We start from the raw sequence: 26,022 nt of genomic DNA, 5'->3' as shown, positions 1-26,022 counted from the left end.
ATTAGCATTTAAGCCAGTGGGGATTGACTGTGTAAGTGTGAGACCTGTGTAGTTCAGTGCAGTGTACGTGATTGTTGACTGGAAATCAATCCTTTGTCTTTCAATCAGGGAGATGAACAAGAAGCTCCGAGACGAAAGGGATGCCTATGAAGCCAAGAAGCTGGTTAGTCTCAAAAAGCGAGTTCTAGTGCACAAGCGTGACAATTGCTGCTGCTGCTGCTGCTGCTGCCCCCCTGTGGACCCACACTATGTTCACTGGGGCCACTGCAAACCATAGCTGCCAAACTCCATTCCTTTCCAGGAGTATCATTTTTTCTGAGCACAATAGAGCCTGACTGATTTGCCAACTCATTTAGTTTGCACAGTGCTGGTTATTTTCAAAGAGTGGGACACAAAAAAAGGTTAAATCTGCTTTAACCCAAAGGAGCGAATCTTACTTGGAAAGATCTGTCAGGTCAGCGTTAAGGCAGATTCATTTTCACAAATGTAAGCACAATGGTTGCACTTACTGATTGAAATTAAGAGTTTCTTTAATCAGAAGGAGCTATAGATTTGAGGTGGTTGAAACCAGTTACAATGTGCAAAGAGGGGAACAGAACATTTTAATGTGACATTTTTGATCAGAACAAATTTATTTCTGGTTCACCAAGCCCTGCTTGTTCAGTACACTAACCAGATGGGATACTACATCTTTTAAGATGTATTTTTGTGTGCGTGTAATTGTTTGAAAATGGAAATCAAATTCTCTTAATTGCATCTGTTACATGAAAGTTTTGCAACATGAGGCCAATTAGTTATCAAAGGCTTACTCATTGCTGTTAGCCACTGCTTCATCTTACAAACACAGTGGTACTGGCATGATATATAAATAAAGCAGGCTCATTTGCACAAAAATTGTAGGCCATTGTCGGGTAAAAGATAGGATGCGTTGATATTTGTTTAAAGTGTATTGACATCGAGCATGGAAGTTTTAATTTATATACAAATGTAATTTTTTACCAAGTGTTTCAAACAAAACCATAAGCTACTGTACTGAGGAGGGATGTAATTATATATTATTGTTACCACTGGAGTCTCTGCTGCTGTTCATTCTTATAGAACATTTTCGATAACATATCATGGTGGCTGGTTTGTACTCTGTAATTAGGGACCATTAAAATCAGTTTTTATCAGGGTTTTTTTTCACCAGTATATTCCTGGATATCTTTCGTACGGTGAATCAGTTCAAGCCAATCTTTCTGCCAAACTTGAGAACCTCGCCCCGCCGCCCTCCTTGAAGTTTCCCCATTGTTTTCTTACCGCAACGATGGCTCTGGAGATATATGCATATTGTATCCGTGATACCTGTACGCACTTTGCACACTGTATGGTTAATGCTGTCGTCACGGGTGTGATGCGTGTGCATTTCTGGAAACGATATTCGGCAGAAGAAAACGAAACCAGAATCATTTTTTTGGTACTTCTATGAGGACTATATTCCTTACACTGCAACAAACGGCAATCTTTCCAACCTAGTTAGGTATGGAGCAAGGGTAGGTAAATGGAGTTAGGATACAGATCAGCCGTGATCTAATTGAATGGCGGAACAGGCTCGAGGGGCTAAATAACCTACTCCTGTTCCTAAGGGCAGTAGTGTACCAACACAGTTACCACGATGATGGTACCCTGAAGACTCAGGTTATTAATCAAAGGCTGACTCTGATTACCCACCAAGACATTGTTTACTAAAAGCAAGATTGCAACTGTTCTCCTCTGCATAATTTCCAACAATCTTAATTATCTTGCCATCATAGTAGCAGGTAAGTGGCTGAAGCTACAACAATAAACATAGTTTCTTGAACTTTTCATTTAAAAGAGACTATTTAAGGGGTAAATGGAGTTGAGGTACAGATCAGCCATAATCTAATAGAAAAGGAGAACAGGCTTGAGGGGCTGAATGGCCTTCTCCTGTTTCTATGTTAAGGGGGAGAGTCTGACGGTGAGCATCATAAATGTGGCATCTGAATTGAGTAAATAATTATGGGTTATCCTTTCGCTCGACTGTTCCTTTTTTTTAAGACCCTTGTTCTCTAGACTTATTTAAAAATAGATTTTTCCCAAATTTACCTGTTTTATTGGAGGGGGAGGCTCAATTTTTTTCCCCATTTATTTCTCTCCTTTTCTTTAAAATAAACATGAAAGTATCCAGGCAAAAATGGGTTTTAAGTTGGCAATAAGAACTGACTTTAATTATCTTCATTCATAGTTTGCTACCAAATTTTAGCCCATGTCCATCCTATCTGACCTATTAAAAGTTGCAATTAGTGCCTGACCTCCATAGTCTTTCGCTGGGGGGAAGAGGGGACACTGGCAATACATTGCTTTATTTAAACAAATTGTTTTCTGCCCTCCCATCTTCCTATTGTAAAGCAGAGCTGCATACTTCTACGTACTCCCCATTAAACTGCAGCTTCAGGGTATGTGGAAGGGACATTTCGGGGCTGGACAAATGCAGTCCGTACAGGGCCATTGCCCTGTTACTGCTGTTGCTGACTTGTATTTTATCATTGCATCACCAGTCATACATGGTTTAAAGTCTGTCCACCTCAGTTGAGAGAAAGAAGGGTCGATGCGAAGGCTAGGCCTTCAGAGGAAGATGGAGTAATGGGCCTGGCTCACACAATGATGCAACTAGTAGCTAATCTTTACCAGAAGGTAGCTAACTATATTGATTGTATCAACTTTATTCCCTACACTTTGGATTTTTGATGAACTATTGCGAGAAGAACAATTGTTTTCAACATTTACTTTAATTCTCCTGACACCTCCCTAACAGTTCCCAAAAGGAAAGAAAGACTTTATTTTTGGAAACTGTTGGGGTAGGGGGTGGTTTGGGGAGTTCATAGCCTGGTTTAGAGTGCATCACCTATCTGTATTAGTGCCTCTGTTCTAAGATGCATGATGAAAGGTATACAGGACTGTGGCTAGGTTTTGTATTTCTGAATTTGCCCATGTGTCATATTGCTAGACATTTAGGGGGAACCCAGTAGCTGTCTTTTTTTTTTCTTTCTACACATTAAAGTTGTGGTAGCTTACAGTCCTGCAAAGGTTTTTCAAAAGTTGAGCATTAATTGTTGAATTTTTATTGACGTTTGGGCCAATACATAATCTTACAGTGCATTTACTAGAATGGTTCCAGGGATGAGGGACTTTAGTTACATGGATAGACTGGAGAAGCTGGGGTTGTTCTCTTTAGAACAGAGAAGGTTGAGAGGAGATTTGATAGAAGTGTTCAAAATCATGAAGGGATTAGATAAAGTAAATAAAGAGAAACTGTTCCCATTGGCAGAAGGGTCAAGAACTAGAGAACAAAGATTTAAGGTGATTGGCAAAAGAACCAAAGGCGACATGAGGAAATACTTTTTTATGCAGTGAATAGTTTTGATCTGGAATGCGCTGCCTGAAAGGGTGGTGGAAGCAGATTCAATTGTGGCTTTCAAAAAGGAATTGGATAAATACTTGAAGGGAAAAAAATTGCAGGGCTACGAGGAAAGAGCGGGGGAATGGGGCTTACTGGATTGCTCTGACAAAGAGCCAGCATGGGATCGATAGGCCGAATGGCCTCCTTCTGTTCTGTAACCATACTATGATTTGTTCTTCACCATCTGTTCTAGTCAAGTATGTACTGCTTCTCTCCAACTACACAGGATAGAGCTGTGTGAATGCTGCTTACACCATTATACGGAGCCTCCCACCTAGCTAGTCACAATGTGAATGCTTTGAGAACCTTGAAGCGAGTATTTGCACTCTCAATCTATTTAACTCCAGATAGGTTTTATAAAGTGCTCAGGAGGCCCAGTGGGACCTGCTGAGAACCTTTTTTTAAATCATGTTTGACAGTGCAATGGAGTCATGCACTATGTGGTGTCAAACCCCAGTGGTGTGATGAAACACTTCCAGGGGTTTTGTATCCCCTTTCTTGTTCCATTGTTTTTTTGGTTCTGCTTTACTTACAATCTTTTCTCCAGTTCTCTCTCAGCACAAAGAGCGTCTTCTCATCTGCCTCACCGATTTTCCCCTCGCACATTTTATATCCTGAATTACATCTTACCCCTTTGTTTCCCCCTGCCACTGGGAACAGATTTAGCTTCCTTGGCCATCATGAATAAAGTACGGACATTAAAATATTCTCAAAGTCTGCTGGCCCACTAGACACCCGGTGGTGGTGAATCATTCAGTCTGCAGCTAAATATGACTTAAATAAATTTCTAAATTAAATATTTAAACTTTACTGGATTATCTTTTAATTGCTCAAAATGCCAAATCATTTCAGAGATCTAAAGGACTGCATAACGTGTGTGCATATTTTGATGAAGCATTTATAAAATGAGTACTTATATGTATAAAATTATTTGAGGGAAACACCCACCTTTTGATAATAAAGATTTTTGATGTGAACAAAATTTGCAATATTTGTTTTAATTCGCTTCACTTTTAGCACAGTTTCCATGTGGTACTGAAAAACTTTGATCTTTTCCAATAGAATGCTGTTAAATGGGAGACAAATGCTTTAAAAAGGCATCAGCTCATTTTGAAGATCAAGGGGCCTATCTATAAAACAATGGCTAACTGATTGTTATAGGCTGGAATCTATTTACATACAAGGGGTAATTTTCTGACTTTGGGCGAGTGGCCGCATCTGTTTTTTCTTGCCATTTAAACGAATGGTTGGAAAACTGTGCACAGTTCGTGGCCAAACGTCAAAATTGTGCTTTGGGCAGAAAAGTATAAAGTAAGAACATTGGGCATGATTTTAACATGGCGGTGGGAAGTCAGTGGGTGAGCGAATCACGGAAACATTTTTGCACGTTGGTTCGAGCGATCGTGACTGAGTTGAAGCCCCTTAGTTTTACCTCCGGGTTTCGGGTCTCCAAACTATGCAGCAGGCATACTGCGCACCTGTATGAGATGCTGTGAACTGGAGCATTTAACCATGGATTTTGAAGGAGAAAGGAGGAGCATTCCAGAATGCGGCACCAGGGGGCGAAGGCAGCGACTCCTCCCTTGAGTTGCTACTGGCTGGTGTCAGAAGCAGGAGGGAAGAACTATATATCCAGCTGCTAAGAGGAAGCGCCCTGCTTCTGCCACTAAGGTGGTGAGCCTGGAGGTGGCAGAGGAGCTCAGCAGCAGGAGCATGGTGCCCAGGCCATGGGTGCAATGCAGAAAGCGATTTAACGACCTAATGTCAGGAAAAGTGAGTACTTTTGGTGATTTGCCCACGCCTGTGAAAAGAACCTCCCATTCTCTCACTCTGTGTTGGCAAGCCTACTCCATCACATCACTCCTCACACCCACTTAATCTCATCATCAACTTACCTTCACTTTCTGAGCATTTCCTCACCTCCCCATTTGTAAACCCACCACTCCCACTCACCCCAATCCTGATGCAATGTGATGAATCTGTCCAATAGTCACCGTCTGATGCATCTGCTTCATTGGCAGCCTCACCCAAAGCAATGCATCCATCGGGTGAACAAGCCACCTTCAGTCACTCATGGGTCTGTTCTTTCTCCCCTTGTAGGAGAAGAGAGCGCAAAATGCAAGGGAGAGGAGCACAACTGGAGGGGGCCCACCACAAATAGTACCCCCTGACAGATGCGGAGGAGGAGACGATGGACATAAGCCGCATGGTCACATGCCTGGCTGTCGGAGATGGAGAGACTGGCAACCCCCAGACAGCTGGTGACAGAACTTTAACATCTTTCACACATGATGAATTGATGTTATCAATGATTGACCTGTTGCACACCTCAGTGCGCTCTTTGGCAAGATTGTAACTTCTCTGATGATTATTTAAAATTGGTTTATGTTGTCTTCCAGGGCCTTCACGGATAGATGAGGAAGAAGGCAATTCCTCAGAGGAGCTCAATTCCTCTGAGGGCACAGCGTCACATCACATCCAGTCATGCACCAGCGCAGATATTGGCACTTCGGTGGGTCCTCTTAGACAGATAGTTGGGTTGTCACCTGGTGATTCAACACTCACAAGCATGCATGAGCAGACACTGGTGTCAGGGGCAGCTGTGGAGAGTCCGTGTCGGGGGGCCCACTCCGCTCCAAGCTCTGCTCAGCTGGACAGAGATGCTGAACCCCAAGGGACATCGTTGAGAGTGAGAATGATCGAGGTAAAGCTGCACCTTTGCGGGGTAATGGAAAAGGTGTCATGCACACTCTCCACAATAGCGGAGAGGATGGAGGAGTCCAACTCCATCACTGGTGGATTGGTGGAATGTCTTCAGTAGAGAGAATGGCAGCATCCATTGAGCTTCAAGCATGGCTCACAAATGAGTCCATTCAGGCCATGGCAACGGCCGTGCAGACTCTGGATGCCAACATGTCTGTTGCCTTAAACAGGCAGACAGAGACTTCATCCGTGGCCTTAGAAAGCGCCACATCTCCTCACCAGCCTGCTGACCAGCAGAGTGGTAGGAGTGGTGTTGCGCTGGCCCGGGAGAGGGATGATGGCGAAAGGGGACATGGAAGTGGGGACTTCACTCAAAGCGTTCCCACCTCTCACTCGTTGCCCCCCCCCTCCCACCCTTAACCAATAACCGCAATGCTGCCTCCTCTCCTGATGGCCGAGTTTGCTGCTGCACGGGTGCAGGTGGAGCAGTCTTTAGCAGGGCTTCACTGGCTCCAAAACCCGGAGGTGGTAGGCCGAAAGCATCCCATCACTCAGGGGATGAAACTGAGCAACCTGCCACTACCTCTGATGAAGCCACAGGAGATGCACCACGTAGAAAGAAGAAGCTAGGAAAAGAAAGGTTAAGGTTTTGTGATGACCAGGGGATGCACAAGGGTGTCTGACGGAATGTCATGTTTTTCATTTATATTTGTTTTTTGTTAACTCCACGTTAAATGTTATAATTATCACCCACCACTGCCATGTCTTGCCCATTCTTGAGTCCCTTTTGTGAAATCGCCCTTTCATGTGCTTCATCATGAACTCCAAGACATGATGCCACCCATTGGGCATGTGTGCAATGGGTATACGTGTGGTTGAAGGATTGTTTTGTGCAAACTGTGGGAGGGCGGCTGGTGGTGTTGGTGGAGGTAATTGTTTCAGGTGGCCTAAGTAGTTCACATTCTTCAATTTGCAGACCTCATTATGAGAATCTGATAGATATGAGTGACTCCCTGGAAACACGGGCAGCCATGTCGCCGCTGCTCTGGCGATGGGGTCCCCATCTTCATTCCCCTTCTCCTCCTCCTCTCTTCTTCAATGTTGCAGGCAGATGTGGATGTTTCATGAGCGCATTCGAGCCCCTCCACCTGTAACCCTCTCTGTTGAGTGATGTTGTGCAGGACGCAACACACCACTATTATTCTGCACACCCTCGCTGGTGAGTACTGAAGGGCTCCCCCAGATAGATCCAGGCACCTGAAGCACATCTTCAGCATTCCTATGGCTTGTTCAATGACAGACCTGGTGGTGCTGTGACTGTCATTTTACTGCTGCTGTGCCTCGCTGGTGGGGTTTCTCACAGATGCCACGAGCCATGTTTGCGGGGGTATCCCTTGTCTCCAAGGAGCCGGCCCGTACGTATGTTTTGTGAGTGGAAGAGGTCTGGGATGTTAGACTCGCACAAGATGAAGGAATCATGGCAGCTGCCAGGGAATCTGGCACAAACCTGCAGAAACCTCCTCAGGTGGTCGCAAACCATCTGTGTGTTGATGGAGTGATATCCCGTTCGGTTTATGAACAGTCCTGTCTCATGTGGAGGTCCTCGTATTGCTACGTTTGTGCAATCAATCGGGCCCTGCACCCGTGGGAAGCCAGCCAGAGAATTGAAACCCACTGCCCTCTCAGTCTGGCTGATGTCGTCACGGAAGAAGTTGATGCAGTGGGATGCCCTGGCAAACAAGCCATCCATCACGTGTCATATACACTTATGGGCAGACAACAGAGACACCCTGACGATGTCACTAGTGGAAGGATCCGGAGGCAAAGAAATTGAGGACAGTGGTGACTTTAACTATGACGGGCAATGCGTGACCACCAGGCCCAGCCAGGAGCAGATCTGCATGACGGAGGCTGCAGATATCTGCGACCACCTGCCGACTCAATCTAAGCCCGTGTAGGCACTGCTCCTCAGAGAGGTCCAGGAAGCTCAGCCTCTGTGTACACCCTCTCATGTGGGTAATGCCTACTGCGACCTCGGCCGCTCCATTGGTCCCCTCTCTGCTGTTCTCCAGGTCCTTGTTGTGCACCTCTGTCTCAAGAACATAAGAATTAGGAGGAGGAGTAGGCCATACAGCCCCTCGAGCCTTAATCTACTTCAACTCCACTTTCCCGCCCTATCCCCATAGCCCTTGATTCCCTTGGTGCCCAAAAATCTACTGATCTCAGTTTTGAATATACTCAACGGCTGAACATCCACAGCCCTCTGGGGTAGAGAATTCCAAAGAGTCACACTCCTCAGTGAAGAAATTTTTCCTCATCTCAATCCTAAATGGCCGACCCCTTATCCTGAAACTATGCCCCCCAATTTAAGACTCTCCCGCCAAGGGAAACAACCTCTCAGGATTTACTCTGTCAAGCCCACAAGAATTTTATATGTTTCAATGAGATCACCTCCCATTCTTCTAAACTCCAGAAAATATAGGCCCATTCTACTCAATCTCTTCTCATAGGACAACCCTCTTATCTAAGGACTCAATCTAGTGAACCTTCGTTGCACCCCCTTTAAGGCAAGTATATCCTTCCTGAGGTAGGGAGACCATAATCGTACATAGTATTCCAAGTGTGGTCTCACCAGAGCCCTATATAATTGCAGCAAGACCTCCTTACTCTTATACTCCAACCCCCTTGCAATAAAGGCTAACATACCATTTGCTTCATTAATTGCTTGCTGTACCTGCATGCTAACTTTCTGTGATTTGTGTACAAGGACACCCAAATCCCTCTGAATATCAACATTTGCTAGTCTCTCACCTTTTAAAAAATATTCTTCTTTTCTATTCTTCTTACCAAACTGGATAATTTCACATTTCCACACATTATGCTCAATCTGTCACCTTCTCGCCCAATCACATGACCTGTCTATATCCCTTTGTAGCATCTTTGCGTCCTCCTCACAACTTACTTTCCCACCCAGCTTTGTATCATCAGCAAACCTGGATACATTACACTCGGTCCCCTCATCTAAGTCATTGATATATATTGTAAATAGCTGAGGCCCAAGCACTAATCCTTGCGGCACCCCACTAGTTACAGCCTGCCAACCCGACAATGACCCGTTTATTCCTACTCTCTGTTTTCTGTCCGTCAACCAATCCTCAATCCACGCTAATATATTACTTCCAATCCTATGAGCCCTATTCTTGTGTAACAACCTTTTGTGTGGCACCTTATCGAATGCCTTTTGAAAATCCAAATATACTACATCCACTCGTTCTTCCTTATCTGCTCTGCTAGTTACACCCTCAAAAAACTCTAATAGATTTGTCAAGCACTGATTCCCTTTCATAAAACCGTGTTGACTCCGTCTTTTGCACCTGCAGATCCCAGAACTGCACGCCGTGCCTGCCGTGAATGGTGATGTGCCTCCTCCTCAGTTGTACTGTGGAATAGATCCATTACATTCCCCCATCCTGATCTTGTCAGTTTAAGGAGTTCCAAAATATAGATAAATTGGTCTGAACACAAGAATTCTCAGTCTCAACAACGAAATCAAAGTCTAAACACAAAGAACTCCCAACCAAAGATTTGTCTGAGAGAACTGAGTGCCAAGCTGCAGTACCTCACCTTTTATTCAGATGTGTCAATCACTGGTTTAAAGGTCCAAATGAGCTTCAAGTGCGTAAATTGGTCCTTTAAATATCGGCCCGCCAGCTTTAAGCACTGGTGGGACTTCCGGGTGTCTGTTGCGTGCGCACATCCTAACGCACCTGGGTCAAACCTGGAAGTGGCCATGTTGGAGCCGGATGAGGTCCCACTCCAAAAAGGCTTTTATTTTAACTTCCCACCCGCCCCCAACCCACCTGTTCTTGAGGGTTAAAAGTACCTCCATTATCTCTATAGTATAATGGATACCTGGACATATGTTACAGGCTGGGATCTAATTAAGGATTCAGAAGATTTATATATAGAATAATGGATATTCATGACTGAGTTACAGATGAGGATCTAATCAGATGTTGTCAACAGCACATCGGTTTAAAACCAAGGCGCAAGTGTTTTCCAGAGAAGTGAAGGCCCATAGCCTGTGTTGCGGATGGTCATTGATACCCTGAGAGGCAAACTAAATATGGATGGGCCTCAAAATAAACCTTGTGTAATTACTCTCTCTCTCTATAGGTGCTTTAGTATAATCAAGTTAAAAGAAGCTACTACCTTCCAATGCCCTGTTTTTGAAATGGGCAAATCAAATCCAAACTCTCCACTCATCACTGATACTTTTCGCATCTGTTTATTGGAAAAACCTTGTTTGAATGGAGTGGATAACTGTACAAGTTACACTGCTTGATTTTAAGAAAAATTAGTTTTTATGGAATCCAGGCTTTCTCTGTCGAATAAATTCTTGAAATATATGTAAATGAAATTTGCTTTACATTTTTATGTTTCTTTGAATATTTTACCCCATTTTGCAAATGATTTATCTCGTCTTTCTTTTGAGCCCCTGTACCATTTCTGACCGTGTCCAGTCAGAAAGTTTGTTCCCCAGGCATTTGCCAGTGCTGTTCTTGAACCAGTGGCTCGGAGGTGCATTGTGTTCTTGCTCAGTCTGATCATGCCGATGTCATCTGGTGAACCTCACTAAGCCATTTAAAAAAAGTCATGTTTTTCCAAAGTAAATATCTACCTAAATTGCCCAGGTTTACATACAAGGGTTTGGGATGGCAGCTTTAAACTGGTGTAAACAGCTGGTGTGCAGCTGTTAGCCTTCTTGAAAAGACTGGCAGTAAATCTTCATATTGACTGGTCACTATGACTTTCTCCTGCCCAGCAGCGCTCCCATTGTTTTTCAGTGGGAGGGGGAAATAAGGGTGTGGGTGTGTAATATGTGAACTATAGTAAAGGCAGAATCGAGGCTCTAGACTCTCCGAAAACCTTTTTAAAATATTTACTCTTCCGCTTCGTCCTGCCCAATTCTGACCTGAGATCTTCATCATCTCAGCAGAAATGATAACGTTGCAGCACAAAGCACTGAGTGAAAATTGTTTATTGTAATGTACCTCGGGACACTTGTGAATCGGAAATCGGCCACATTGGCAGCTGTGCTTTTTTTTTCGACATCGTTCACCTGAGGAAGGAGGAAGCCTCCGAAAGCTTGTGAATTTAAAATAAAATTGCTGGACTATAACTTGGTGTTGTAAAATTGTTTACAATTGTCAACCCCAGTCCATCACCGGCATCTCCACATTAAGAAGGAAGGGTTGTGATGTACGCCAGCAAGCTGAGGGAGCTTCCTCTTCCCCATTCCTCCCATTGTTTGAAGAGCAGTTTAGCTTCATGATGATAAGCAACATAATGGCATTTCTGCAACGTGATGACAATTTTTGATAGTTTTTGACAAGAATAATGTCAGAGTTGGCAAAATCACTTGCTTAACAATGTTTCTGGGCATCGGTGGCCCTTTACACTAGGTCAATGTGACCTTTTCTGTCCTTTTTAAATGGCACCAAAATCCTGGTGCTTTTCTTTGCATCTGCAATGGCACAAAACCTTGCTGCATCGATCAGTACCAAATATAAAGTGAGCGAGAAGTGACAGAATCTTCTGTAGAATGGTTATTAAACAGTGAGAAACTTTGGGATGTTCAGAGTGATGGGGCTTTTTTTTTTGTTTTGTGAAACTCGGGAGTGTTTAATGTTATTTCTTTCTCCTTCACAGATTTACTTGAATTAACTGTTCTGGACTTATTTTAATTTTCAGACCTCCCCCAGCAAAAAGCCCCTGTTGAAGAGAGGTTCAGTGATAGGGGATTACCTGGTAGAAGACAAACCAGTCAAACGGTTAGACCCTTGCCAATGCAAATATAAATGCATGCAATGAATTGTGAGATCCCGTATTGATGCAGTCACTTTTGTTTCCTAAAGTTGATGTTACTTCATCCATGGTCTTGCATTCAATGTTCTCAGACCACAAAATGAGATGCTCATATCACCTCCTGTACCGTGAACATCTCCATGTGTAAGCTTGCTGTTTCCTCAAGGTTTCATGTTTACAGATCCAGGTGATCAAGGTGTCAAAATTGTAGGCCACTTAAAGTTGTTCTTGTGGGTAGATTCCAAATTTTTCAGGAGAGAAAAAAACGCTCTCTTTAATATAAGGCGGTACATCGACGCAGAGCCTCTCCAATATGCTGCACTTGGAAGTGGTTGGACATAGGTACACAACCTCAGTGAACTCACACAGCGAGCTCCACAATTCTACAGTGCTGTCAGGAAGAAGTGCAAAGAAAGGGAAATCTGGGACAGTGAGCCTAGGTTGCTCTCAGGTGTCTCCTAGAGGCTGGGTTTAAGAATAGCCTCGCTACAAACTTGACATTAAGCTGCCTCCCTACCCTCTCAGTTGGGAAATGGCACTTGATGACGTGAGGAAAGTTTGTGTGAATTCCTTAATATGGGGGAGGGACATAGTCCTGTATGAAAGTAAGCGCCTTCAGAAGAGGAGGGAAGGGAAGACAATGTTTATGTAACATTTTCTTCAAGAATTGTTAAGAAAACAAGCATATTCTTGTTTTAGGAACATAGGAACAGGGGTAGGCCATTCAGCCCCTCAAGCCTGCTCCATCATTCAGTTAGATCATGGCTGACTTGAGCCTCAACTCCATGTATCCGCCATAGCTCCATATCCCTTGATACCCTTACCTAACAAAAATCTATCAATCTCAGTCTTGAAAGCTCCAATTGTCCAAGCATCCGCAGCCTTTTAGGAGAGAGAATTCCAGATTTCTACTACCCTTTGTGTGAAAAAGTGCATCCTGATTTCCCTGCTAAATGGCCTAGCTCTAATTTTAAGATTATGCTTCCTCGCTCTTGATTTCCCCCATCAGAGGAAATAATTTGTCTACCTTATTAGTGACAGCCTCAAAAAATTCACCTACATTAGTCAGACATGACTTTTCTTTAACAAAGCCATGCTGGCTCTCTTTGATCAGCTCAGATTTGCTCAAGTGCTCAGTCAGTCCACCCTATGAAACAAAAATAGAAAATGTTGGAAATATACAGCAACATGTGTAAAAAGACTGGTTAATATTTCAGATGTGACCCTTCGTCAGGGGTCAGTATTTGTCTTGAGACTGGATGTTGCAGTTAGTATATTGTCCTAGCCTTTTTGGTTTAAATCCTGGCCAGACAAGATGGGATGAATGCTTCCTAAGCTTTCCACCTCTAAGGGCCTGAAGTGAAATTAATTTGGGATGGGATCAGTCCATTTCCGGTTGGCATGGGATCGTAACACAAAATTCAGCACAAATTTCATTTGGCAGTCTCGCTCTGAGAGGGATCAAGGATGGTTGGTGCATGAAATGGAAATGTCACACTGGTACAGTAGGAGTTGCCTTGAGCAGTTGGAATTGAGGCAGATAATTGGGGTACAGGAGCTCTGCATCTAACTCGTGTGACTTGGGAGTGTTTCATGGAGACTTTGGGTTCCAAAGATGGAGTCCTATTCTCCAGCATTAAGATCCGACAGCTTGATGTGCAGATCGGCCAGTACAGGGCAGGTCTCTGTTCTTGATTTTGACCTCTTGGTCATTGGAAGCTTTTGCAGTAGTGCTGCAGTGTTATCCAGGTCCCACAAACTCCTTGATGTCGGGACAGATTTGACGGATTCTGGCTAATTCTTAAATCTGCAGGGTACATGATAGAAAAAGAAACAAAATGGCTCATGCAGCATCACTGAAACTTTAATGTGAAAAATTCTCTTCTCATCCATCTTGTCTACAGTAATGTTGGGTTACCAGCTGCCAGATATCTCATTCTGATTTACAAACTGGATTAACTAAAGTTCTCTTCCCCTTCCCCTCCCTAACAATTATAGGCTGGATTTTCTATCTTGACTACGAATGGGTGGAAAATCTAGCCTACAGGCTTTTGCTCGATGCGTGGCTCTGCTCCCCTCTCACGTGAGAATTGCATGTAAAAAATGGGGTCCTTTTCCAATTCCAAAATGACATATAGCAGTCCCCTCGCCAGCATATTCTTATAATAATGAATGTGGTGACTTGTGCTAGGTATAGAGCTACAAGCAGCAGCAGGCTATTGGCTGAACGTGGCATCACGGCCAAACCTGAGGTCCGCATATGCACACTGGATAGTGCTGAGAAACAGCTGTAGTACCTGATTTCCCTCCCTCCTTAGCACAGGTACACTCGAGGCCACAGTTGTAGCTCCCTCACTCACCATTTGAGATGACCCACTTGAAAGTTGCCACCATTTCAGACCCACCTCCAACCCGCCCATTTCCGGTTTTCACGGGGGCGGATGACTAACCCGCTCCCAGGAGACGGGTCGGGTCTTAAAAGCTTTCAAAGATGTTTCAAGCCTCCATTTTTAACTAATTTCCCATTTCAACCCCGGGAGGGGGGCCGGGATTCCCGGGCCTTTGGTTTCACGCCTCGTGAAAGGAGGCGAGAAAGCCCGAGACTGCAGGTAAGTGCCTAGAAAGGTACAGCTTGTTGGCCTGGAGGAGCAGGAATGCTTCCCCCAAGGCCCAACAAGCCTACCTACACTGACCCTACGTCCCCCCACCCCACCCCGATCGCGGACATTCCTCCCCCCCCCGCCCCCCGATTGCGGACCCACACCTTGATCGTGGATCACCGACCCCAAACCTCCCCCTCCGACCCCGATCCTCCAACCCTCGACCCCGATCCTCTGACCCCGACCCCAATCCTCTGACCCCCGACCCTCCCTCAACGATCACGGACCCCGGGGATGACCCCCGATCCCGTCCCCCCGCCACTGACCCCCGATCCCATCCCCCATGACTCTCGACCCCCCTGCCCACCTATGCCCACCTGTGCCCACCCATGCCCACTCTTGCCCCATTGCCCACTCGTGCCTCTTGCCCACGCATGCCCCCATGCCCCCCCATCCCCCGCCCCTTACTTACCTGCAGACTTATCTACAGACGTCCTCTCCCTGGTTGGTCTCCGACTGAGACCAACCTGTCAATCAGCCGGTCAGTCGGACGGGAAACCGACAAAAAAAAATAAAAGACGTGCTTCCCGGCTCCGTTTGAAAATTGAGCCCATTGTTTGTAAAACAGAAATGGAAATGTCTGGCGTTAGCAAATAATTGTTCAGATATTTAGGGGCAATTTTAACCTTACCCGCCCGTCGGGAAATTCTATTGAAGTCAATGAAAGTAATATTGGGCGGAGTGTAAAACCGGCGTTCCTCCCGATCGCGTGGGTTTCCCGCATGGCGAGTTAGGTTAAAATTACCCCCTTTGTTAAACTTCACTTTTTTTTGTTACTTGCATGGAATGTATTTATGGCTTTGGTTGAAACGAATCCTCAAACTTATTGTCGGTTGTTTTTTTGATTTTGCTGTATTAATTCCTGTATCTGTGACGAATGGACTTTTGCGCAGACAGCTCGTCGCTGCAGATCAATCTCTCGGCGTCGCAGAGGAAGTGACATCTGAGCCCAGCAAGAAGAACTGTAAATATGTATCGGAAGGCACGGGAGAAGGGGGCGCCGAAGGGCCATGCAGTCTAACGTCAACAGAAGACCAAAGAGCGCCAGGCGAGGCAGCAGGCTGCGGGGTAGCTGGACTACCGTTTCACACCACGGAAGAGGAAGATGAGGACCTGGATGAGGCTCCACTTTCGCCCAGAGGCCAGCCCATTGGCATTGAAACAGTGGTGAGTAGGGCCAGCCGCACCTTACAGGTTGATCACTGTTCCTAAATTTTCTGTTCAGAGGGCACTCGAGCCAAAAGTGAGCAGTTGTCTCCTGTCTCTGAGCTTCTGCCCAGCAAGAGTTTACCAAAAACGTATGAGGTCAGAAGTCTCCTGCTGAGAGAAGGGAAGCAGCAATTCAATAGGATTAAGGATGTCTGCTTTTTCACAGCTGGCATTTGTTGTGCAGAGTCTTTTGATTTCAGGTAAATGAATATTATTATGTTGTACATTGAGTTTATGAAATATTGATAAATCTCAGGATTTCCCAGAACTTTATTATTCTGCAATAAACAGTGCATGTAAAAACATACAGCTCTCTGTATTATCAGGCAGTGGATACTTGCCTTGGAAGCTTTCTGATGCATATCCTGTTTCCTGTAAATATACGGTTATATATCTAATGTTACCATGTAGTTTCCTGATCCAGTACCTTTTGATATGTAGTGTTTGGATTGAACAAACGTGATAACATCTGCTCTAACTTTAATGTCCTGGTTTTCGTTCGTTGCAGTTGAGATTGGATTAGATGTCCTTGTCAAAGAAAATGTCACGTTACAAGGCTTTGATTTCTTCCAATGTTGTTTCATTTAAATAAGTCTTCTCCGCGATCTTCCATTAATGACCAGATGTGAATTAACATTAGGCCTCGCCTTGCCTCTTCTCTCCACTCATGTCCACTCCGTGTCTCTCCTCTCCATCCATCTCTCCTCTCCAGTCATCTCCATTCCATGCCTCTCTTCATTCATCTCCACTCCTTGCCTGGCCTCTCCATCCATCTCTTCTCCACTCTTCTCCATCCATGTCCTCCCCTCCTCTCCTCTCCATCCATCTCCTCTCCTCTCCATCGATCTCCTCTCCTCCCCATCCATCTCCTCTCCTCTCCATCCATCTCCTCTCCTCTCCATCCATATCCTCTCCTCCACTCCTCTCTTCTCCATCCATCTCCTCTCCTCTCCTCTCCATCCATATCCTCTCCTCCACTCCTCTCTTCTCCATCCATCTCCTCTCCTCTCCATCCATCTCCTCTACTCTCCATCCATCTCCTCTGCTCCACTCCTTTCCTCTCCTTGCTCTCTGCTCCTCTCCATCCATCTCCTCTCCTCTCCATCCATCTCCTCTCCTCTCCATCCATATCCTCTCCTCCACTCCTCTCTTCTCCATCCATCTCCTCTCCTCTCCATCCATCTCCTGTACTCTCCATCCATCTCCTCTGCTCCACTCCTTTCCTCTCTTTGCTCTCTGCTCCTCTCCATCCATCTCCTCTCCTCTCCATCCATCTCCTCTCCTCTCCATCCACCTCCTCTCCTCCACTCCTCTCCTCTCCATCCATCTCCTCTCCTCTCCATCCACCTCCTCTACTCTCCATCCATCTCCTCTGCTCTACTCCTTTCCTCTCTTTGCTCTCTGCTCCTCTCCATCCATCTCCTCTCCTCTCCATCCACCTCCTCTCCTCCACTCCTCTCTTCTCCATCCATCCATCTCCTCTCTTCTCCATCCATCTCCTCTCTTCTCCATCCATCTCCTCTCCTCTCCATCCATCTCCTCTCCTCCACTCCTCTCTTCATCCATCCATCTCCTCTCTTCTCCATCCATCTCCTCTCTTCTCCATCCATCTCCTCTCCTCTCCATCCATTTCCTCTCCTCTCCATTCATCTCCACTCTTCTCCTCCCTTTGCTCTCTGCTCCTCTCCATCCATCTCCTCACCTCTCCATCCATCTCTCCCCTCCTCTCCAGTCATCTCCATTCCTCGCCTCTCTCCATTCATCTCCACTCCACTCCTCTCCATCCATCTCCTCTCCTCTCCATTCAACTCCACTCCTCGTCTCACCTCCAATATGGAATGTTTTTACTTGTGTTTTAATTCCCCAGCTACCTGGCAGAGAACTAAGTGCAGTGAGTCGGAGTGACTGATACTGGAACTCCTTATTTTTTGGCTTAGAGGTTGTTCTCTGTTGCTTGAGTTATGGGTATTCAATTCTTCTCCCCCTTCCTTTAAAAATTATTTCTACAGGAATTTGACCTTATCTTAGTTGGACTTAAGTTCACTCCAATATATCAATTTGTGACAAAACAGAATCTAACTGTATCCTTGCATGTAGATATTTTACATTTTAATTATGTTTTTAATGACACCTTCTGGAAAAATTGCATTACAATAATACTTTTACAAGGCTCCTTGATACACTGTGTTGTTTGGTATGTTTGTTTGTGGCTTTCTCTTAATACAAGTCTCAAATTACTTTCACAACAAATTGCTATTACGAATTATGGCTTTCGTGCTCACCCAGTCACACAATAGTGGACAAGTATGACTTTATTTTAAAATTGATTGATATAATTTAGACAGCAATGCTAATAAAAAGTCCAGTATAAGTTGGTGCTGTCAAAGCTCACAGGTCTATGCAGAAGTGTAGGGTACCTGGGAATGATACTGGGTAGGATATGGGTCTATGAAGGTGGTAAACTGATTCTTCTTTTGTCCTTTTATCCAGGAGTCAGAGCCAGTGAGCTCTTCCCCTGATAGAATATTTAAAGTGGTGTTTATTGGGAACTCCGGTGTTGGGAAGAGCTCATTTATCCATCGATTCTGCTATGACCGATTTCTCACAGAAATTAATGCCACAATTGGTAAATATGGAACTTTTACCTGTGTGTGCTTTTTAAAAAAAAAATCTCCTTTCCTGTTGCGAAGGCGCTGAATTGTAATGGAGTAAGATTCCAACAGCTGATGTATCTCACCGAAGTGACCTTTTCTCATGCATGATCCTAGATCCCACACGATCCAGGCTGATACCTCTGTGTTGTACTGAGGGAATGCTGCACTGCCGGATTGCATTTTTCGCTTGTTAAACCGATGCCCTATCTGCCCCTCTCAGATGGATGTAAAAGATCCCACGGCACTATTCGAAGTAGAGCAGGGGAGTTCTTCCCGGTGTCCCGGCCAACATTTATCCCTCAACCAATATCTAAAACAGATCATCTGGTCATTTATTTCATTGCTATTTGCGAGACCTTGCTGTGCCATGCCAAATACCTGCCGCGTTTCCTACATGACAATAGTGACTACACTTCATAAGTAATTAATTGGCTATGAAGTACTTTGGGGCATCCTGAGGTCGTGAAAGGCGCTATATAAATGCACGCCTTTCTTTCTGTATGTTGCCTGCTTGCAGGCTATTTGACTCATCATAGCTGAGTGTATTCCTGTATTCGCTGGATGCCCACAGAGGCATGCACTTTCCAGCTGAATAATCAGGTGCGTTGCCCCAGGGACCTGAAATTATGCTGCAGGTGCTAGCGCATGAATGCTTAATGCACCTGTCTATAATTTCTTGCCTCCTCTATATATTAATGGGGGGCTTGATTTGTTCCAAATAAATGGGTTGACACCTCTGAGGAAAATAGCAGAGAGGAACTTTGGACAAATGTGTTGAGCATTCGTACACCGTGTCATCTTAGGGCCTGGCTGATTGTTAATTTTGTTTCCTCCGTAGCTGCAGGAATCAGTTCCTAATGTCACCATGAGATAAGATTAGCTGGCTCGGTACAGACTCGGGAGCTTTTTTAATTTGAATCTCTGTGCGTCTTGCACCACACTGGACAGTGTATTTACCTACAGAGACTCTGGGGAGCTTTTTTAATTTGAATCAAAACAACTCAACGCGATGGTACTTAAGGATTTAATCATCATCGGGAACTCTCACCTGCACAATAACAGCAGCCCAGTGTCAGGACCAACCCATTCTTTTGTGCCCAGTAATTAAATTGCTAAAATTAAAAATCTTTCAATTAATAATAAAAAGAAAATGCTAACATTATATCTGTTTTTCCCAAACTCATTAAAGACTTAACACCATTTGGGGTTTCTCATTCCAGTCTAAGACACAAACTCCAAGTTGCTCCCCAGGAAATAGTGTCTACCTGATGAGTGATAAAAGGGTAAACCAAATGAAACAACCTGCATCTCTTCTCTGCAAATTTACACCCAGATGTATATAGTGGTTCATTTAGAAAACTGGATTCTCCCCTTTCTACCTAGATTCCACCCTCGCCCCCCCCCCAAGTGTAGATGGGATCCGGATCCCTGCCTTCTGCGAGCTCTTTCTCTGTGTGCTTTCGCAGGATTCAGCCTGGAGCCAGTGGGCCCAACCAAGCTGGAATCATCTTAACTTGATGAAGTCACCAGTAGAATAGTATATTGGGTGACCCTGACTCCCCCTCAACATTGGATGCAAGTAAAGTCCAGGAAAGCTTACTGTGAGTGGGCATAAAACCTGATCAACAAACTGTGCAGCACAAGCTGATCTGTCATTGGGATCGCTGGAGGTGAGCTTCAACTGCCTTCAGTGCTCACATCTGCAGCTGGAGGCCTGTGGCTGATGGCCAGGTAAGTGTAGCCCCTGCAGAAAATAAAACTGTACACAGTGGCATTGATGACATACTGCTAATTAACACCCCTGATTGTAACTGTTTGAGAGGGTTAGATTGGTTCCCCCTTTTCTCTTTGGTTGGCAAGTTCCTTACTTTTGCCTCCACCTAGGTGACATTAGGAACTGATTGGGCGGCCAATTGAAGGGATCAATCTGCGACCTGTCACTTTGTGGCACAGTGTATGACTGCATCAGCCCACAAGAGCTGCCTTTCTGATGTTTAACACGAACTCGGTTATGCTTCATGTAAATTGGTAGTGATGGGGATTTCTTTGGGTTCATCTAAACACACCAAGGGTTGAAATTCCTCTGAGATTTTTTTTTAGCGCACTGTCAGTTGGCTGTGTGGCAGCGCTCTTGCTTCTGACTCAGAAGATTGTGGGTTCAAGTCCCACTTCATGACTTGAGCACATAATCCAGGCTGACACTTGGTGTAGTACTGAGTGTGTGTTCAGAGGTTGGATGTTGAACTGAGGCCCCAGCTGCTTGTTCAGGTTGAGTGTAAAAGATCCCCTGGCACGTTTTCAAAGGGGAGGGACATTCTTCTGGTGTCCTTGCCAATATTTATTCTTCAATCAATACCACCAAAACAGATTATCTGATCATTTATCTCATTGCTGTTTGCGGGGCCTTGCATGTGTGCAAATTAGCTGCTGCAGTTGCCGACATAACAGTCACTCTACGTAAAAAGTAATGTCGTAAATGAGAAATATGTTGGGGCATCAGAAGGATCTAAAAGGTGCTATATAAATGCATGTTTGTTATTTAATTAACGCATTGGCATCAAATTTGGCTGTGCCATTTTAATGAACAGCTCCACCAAAATAACGCACACAAAAATTCGACCCGAGTGCCTTAAACAGTACAGTAAAAGTAGCACAGAGGAATTATGACATGCTAGTGCCTCCATCATTGTATATCATCCCCCTATCCTTTTGTATTTGACTTGAGGAATGAAGTTTGGATGTATTGAGATGACCAGGCAATATCATTTCTCTCTAATCAATAGTGTATTAGAAACTGCTTCCTTTGTACCATTCTTTTCAATGATTTTTTTTCCCCCTATCACCAGGTATTGATTTCCAAGTGAAGAGTTTGGTTGTAGACAAAACCCGTGTGGCACTACAGCTGTGGGACACCGCAGGGCAGGAAAGGTAACTGATCCTCCTCCGTCATTCCAATTATAGGGAAAATACTCGAAAACAACTAACTTTAGGATTGAACTTGGCTGATTTTTTTTTAAAGCCGATTTAAACCCATGTCAGAGGACCACCTTACTATATTTTTGGGAGTTGTGGGAAAAGGGGGAGGGGGCAGGTCAAAGATTTCCCTCGGTAATTGCAAACGTATGTTGTGAGGAATAAGTATACATGTTGGCCCCCAATGGACATCAGTGTGCAAAAAGTTATTCCTTCAAATCGTATGCACTATGAATGAGACCCCTTGAATATAGGTTAATAAAGTTACCGTGGCAGAGCGGGAGAAGGCCCGAGGGAATTCCTGCCACTTGCCTCCAGTTATGTCATAGAGTCATAGAGTCATAGAGTTATACAGCACGGATAGAGGCCCTTCGGCCCATCGTGTCCGCGCCGGCCATCAAGCCCTGTCTACTCTAATCCCATATTCCAGCATTTGGTCCGTAGCCTTGTATGCTATGGCATTTCAAGTGCTCATCCAAATGCTTCTTGAATGTTGTGAGGGTTCCTGCCTCCACAACCCTTTCAGGCAGTGAGTTCCAGACTCCAACCACCCTCTGGGTGAAAAAGTTCTTTCTCAAATCCCCTCTAAACCTCCCGCCTTTTACCTTGAATCTATGTCCCCTTGTTATAGTACCCTCAACGAAGGGAAAAAGCTCCTTAGTATCCATCCTATCTGTGCCCCTCATAATTTTGTACACCTCATTCATGTCCCCCCTCAGCCTCCTCTGCTCCAAGGAAAACAAACCCAATCTTCCCAGTCTCTCTTCATAGCTGAAGCGCTCCAGCCCTGGTAACATCCTGGTGAATCTCCTCTGCACCCTCTCCAAAGCGATCACATCCTTCCTGTAGTGTGGCGACCAGAACTGCACACAGTACTCCAGCTGTGGCCTAACCAGTGTTTTATACAGCTCCATCATAACCTCCTTGCTCTTATATTCTATGCCTCGGCTAATAAAGGCAAGTATCCCATATGCCTTCTTTACCACCTTATCTACCTGTTCCGCCGCCTTCAGGGATCTGTGAACTTGCACACCAAGATCCCTCTGACCCTCTGTCTTGCCTAGGGTCCTCCCATTCATTGTGTATTCCCTTGCCTTGTTAGTCCCTCCAAAGTGCATCACCTCGCACTTTTCCGGGTTAAATTCCGGGTTATGTGTCTGTGTCTGTGTGTGATTTTCTTTTTTAAAAAAAATTTGGAAACTATTTTCATTGTTCTTAATTTGGATTGGTGGCTGTACTCCCATCCAAATAAACAGGTACTTATATACTAGATTTTAAAAAAAAGTTCCCCATCAATTGTATACAGACTGGGATTTTAAAAAAAAATTAATTGTCGGGATATGGACAACGCTGGCAAGGCCGGCATTTATTGCCCATCCCTAATTGCCCTTGAGAAGGTGGTGGTGAGCCGCCTTCTTGAACCGCTGCAGTCCGTGTGGTGAAGGTTCTCCCACAGTGCTGTTAGGAAGGGAGTTCCAGGATTTTGACCCAGCGATGATGAAGGGCTAGATCAATCTATACTGAATATACAGAACGCAGTTTAAAAATATTTGGGTGCATAGAATTAAAAATGGGCAATGTGAGTAGGAGAAGAAATGGAGATAATGTTAGCTGCACATGAGGAAGTTGTGCCATAGGAGAAAAAAAAACTTAAATGTAACTCACATTATCTCTACAGAGATATAGATATATCTCTATATCTGGTCCTCAAGACCAGCCTCACGTACCGTATGATGCAAATGAACAATGCGTACGATTAAAACTTTATTGCAGAGTATATAACTAAATACAATGTCTCTTGGGCTTTTCTAAAACACATCTTAAAATGGTAGCTGATGTGTTGAAATGTTTGGCTGAAAAAGATATTTTGTATGTTACAAGCACAAGTGTTAGTTTATCCCATCCTTCCACACCCACCTCCTGATATAAATATAGAACAATGGTTGTGAGGTAAGGCAGTAATCTCATCAAGGAATTTGGCTGACAGAAAATTTCAAGGCTAGTCTATGAACTTGAAATTACTGCTTGGTATCAGTAATTTTTTATACATAATGGGCAGATTTTGCTCTGGATGGCGAACGAATGTCACCTGCTGTTCATTAGACTTGGACTTGTCCATAGACTTTTCATGGGCCTTTTTCACGGCAAGTTCCTCTCATCGGGCCCTCAATTCAGCACGGCGCCCTCTCCCAGGCATCTGGGACCTGTGTGAATGGGCCAAGCAACTGTGTATCCCCTTAACTAATCAGATTGAAACATCGTTAATGAGCAGAGCAGAGTCAGAACTAGGAATTGTAAGCTGGAATAATGAATTCGATATCAAATCAGGTACAGATAAAGAGAGGGTAAGAAATATTGAATTAAGAGAGATAAAAGAGACAGAAAGAAAAAGTAAAAAAATAATAAAATATATATTTGTTAAATGTCCAACGACAATTACAATCTGAAGTAATGAGACTCCACACTTGTAAAGATTAATTTTCAGTGCCAGAGAGGTTGATGGGCAGTCATTAAGAGTTATCACGCCGTTAAAAGGGTTAGACTGGAAATGGCTCGCGTACCTTTTTTTGACGAGATTCATAGAATCATAGAAAATAGGAGCAAGAGTAGGCCATTCGGCCCTTCGGGCCTGCTCCACCATTCAAAATGATCATGGCTGATCATCTAACTCAGGACCCTGTTGCCGCTTTTTCCCCATAACCCTTGATCGGCTGCCCAGCTGCTGAGTGAATGGAGAGCCAGCCGGCGAGATGTCATTTTTGCGGCGTTTACGGAGGAAGGTCACGTCTGGTACAGCAACTTCCGGATTTCTGCGTTTGACTGCGCATGTGTGCTTGCCGGAAGTTACTGTACTATTTGCACAGAAATAACGGTGAGCCCTGTTAGCCTCGCCGTTATTTTCGCAGGAAAATCCAGCCCAATGTTTTATGTGCTGAGTTTTTTTTTTAGCTTTTTTTATGTCTTTGATCTGTGCTGTAGCTCACACAAGGGAAGACAATGGTGGTAATATCAGAGAAAGTATCTACAGTTATTTAGCAAGAAATTCTGTGCCCATCTTATAAAACGATTAAATTCATCTGGACGACAAGGCAGGCAGCCTCCTGACTGTATTTTTTAAGGAACTATGAGGCAGATTCTGGCCGACAGCTTGGACTTTGTAGTTGCTTCATTTGTCACATTGTGGTGTTTCCTTTAAAGGTTTCGCAGCATAACCAAGCAGTATTTCCGCAAAGCGGATGGTGTGCTGGTGGTGTACGATATCACGTCAGAGGCCTCGTTCACTGCTGTCAGGAACTGGATGACCAGCGTCCAGGTAGGGGAGCAAAGAGCTTGTTGTGCATATCGTTCCCTTTACAAACTGAAAAAGTGCAGTTATTGCTCTTCTATCACTGAGAAGCCCATTCTGAAGATTGATTAAATTTTAAGGTCTTTTTTTTTGTACAGGAAGAATAGGGGTGTTTACCTTCTCTTGGTAGAACCTCTATATTTGAGGGTGGACTGTGGTGCGGAATATTGGGTGTGGCAATGCATTCTTTGACACTGTGGTAGAGATCACCCCAATAAAAAGGTGGTTCTGAATAGAGGTTTCTTGAGAGGGAAGCAAAAATCAGAAGCTGAGCATCCTCAACCATTCTGATTTGTAACGTGGTGGCAAGCTTTGGAATACCAAAGGCAGACGCCTTGAACCACTACTACCATCACCGCCACCACTCCCACCCACCACCTTATATATGCTTTTAGCATAGAAAAATGTCTCAAGATGCTTCACGGAGGTGTGGTCAAAAAAAAGGATGCCAAGCCAAAGATGGAAATATTTGGAGGGCCACCAATGCTTGGTCAAAGAGGTGGGTTTTAAGGAGAGTCTTAAAGAAGAGGCAGAAGGGTTTAGGGATGGAATTCCTGAACGTGGGGCTTACTGGCAGAAGGCACAGTGAGGCGAAGGGAGGGAGGAATGCACAAGACTGAAGCCAGAGGAATGGACATTTTAGTGGAATGTTTTAGAACTGGAGGAGGCTCCAGAGAGAGGGAGGGGCGAGGCCACGAAGGGATTTAAACATGAGAATTAGAATTTTAAATTTGAGGTGTTGGGGAACCAGAAGCCATTGTAGGTCCGCGAACAGAAGACATGATGGGTGAGCGGAACTTGGTGTGAAATAGGATATGGGTGAGCAGAGTTTTAGATGAGTTGATGTTTATAGAGGGTACAGAATGGGAGGCTGGCCAGGAGAGCTTTGGAATAGTAAAATCTGGAGGTGCCAATGGCATGGATGAGGGTTTCAATGGCAGATGGGCTGAGGTAGGAGCAGAAGTGGGTGATATTATGGAGTTGGAAGTGGTCTTTGTGATGGAGAGGATATGGTTTCAGAAACTCAGCTCGCAGTCGAATAGTACACCGAGGTTGTGAACAGTCTGGTTCAGCCTGAGACAGTGGTCACGGTGGCCGATCGAATCAGTCCCAAGGGTATGGAGTTTGTGGTGGGGACTGAAGATGATG

The 26,022-nt window shown here is 44.6% G+C and overlaps 1 protein-coding gene across 1 annotated transcript in view; it reads left to right on the top strand.

Moving 5' to 3' along the window:
• Positions 1–26,022, top strand: part of cracr2b (calcium release activated channel regulator 2B) — a 150,452-nt gene that overhangs the window by 113,800 nt on the left and 10,630 nt on the right. Inside the window, exons 12-17 of the mRNA XM_067993713.1 lie at positions 109–163; positions 11,918–11,997; positions 15,585–15,858; positions 18,391–18,526; positions 21,401–21,482; positions 24,726–24,840. Coding sequence (XP_067849814.1) covers positions 109–163; positions 11,918–11,997; positions 15,585–15,858; positions 18,391–18,526; positions 21,401–21,482; positions 24,726–24,840 — 742 coding nt within the window. The remainder of the gene's footprint in view (positions 1–108; positions 164–11,917; positions 11,998–15,584; positions 15,859–18,390; positions 18,527–21,400; positions 21,483–24,725; positions 24,841–26,022) is intronic.

The sequence above is a fragment of the Heptranchias perlo genome, chromosome 12, assembly GCF_035084215.1.
Source record: "Heptranchias perlo isolate sHepPer1 chromosome 12, sHepPer1.hap1, whole genome shotgun sequence".
Taxonomy (NCBI): Eukaryota; Metazoa; Chordata; class Chondrichthyes; order Hexanchiformes; family Hexanchidae; genus Heptranchias; species Heptranchias perlo.
Note: the sequence above shows the minus strand (reverse complement) of the source record. Positions and strands in the feature narration are given on the sequence as shown.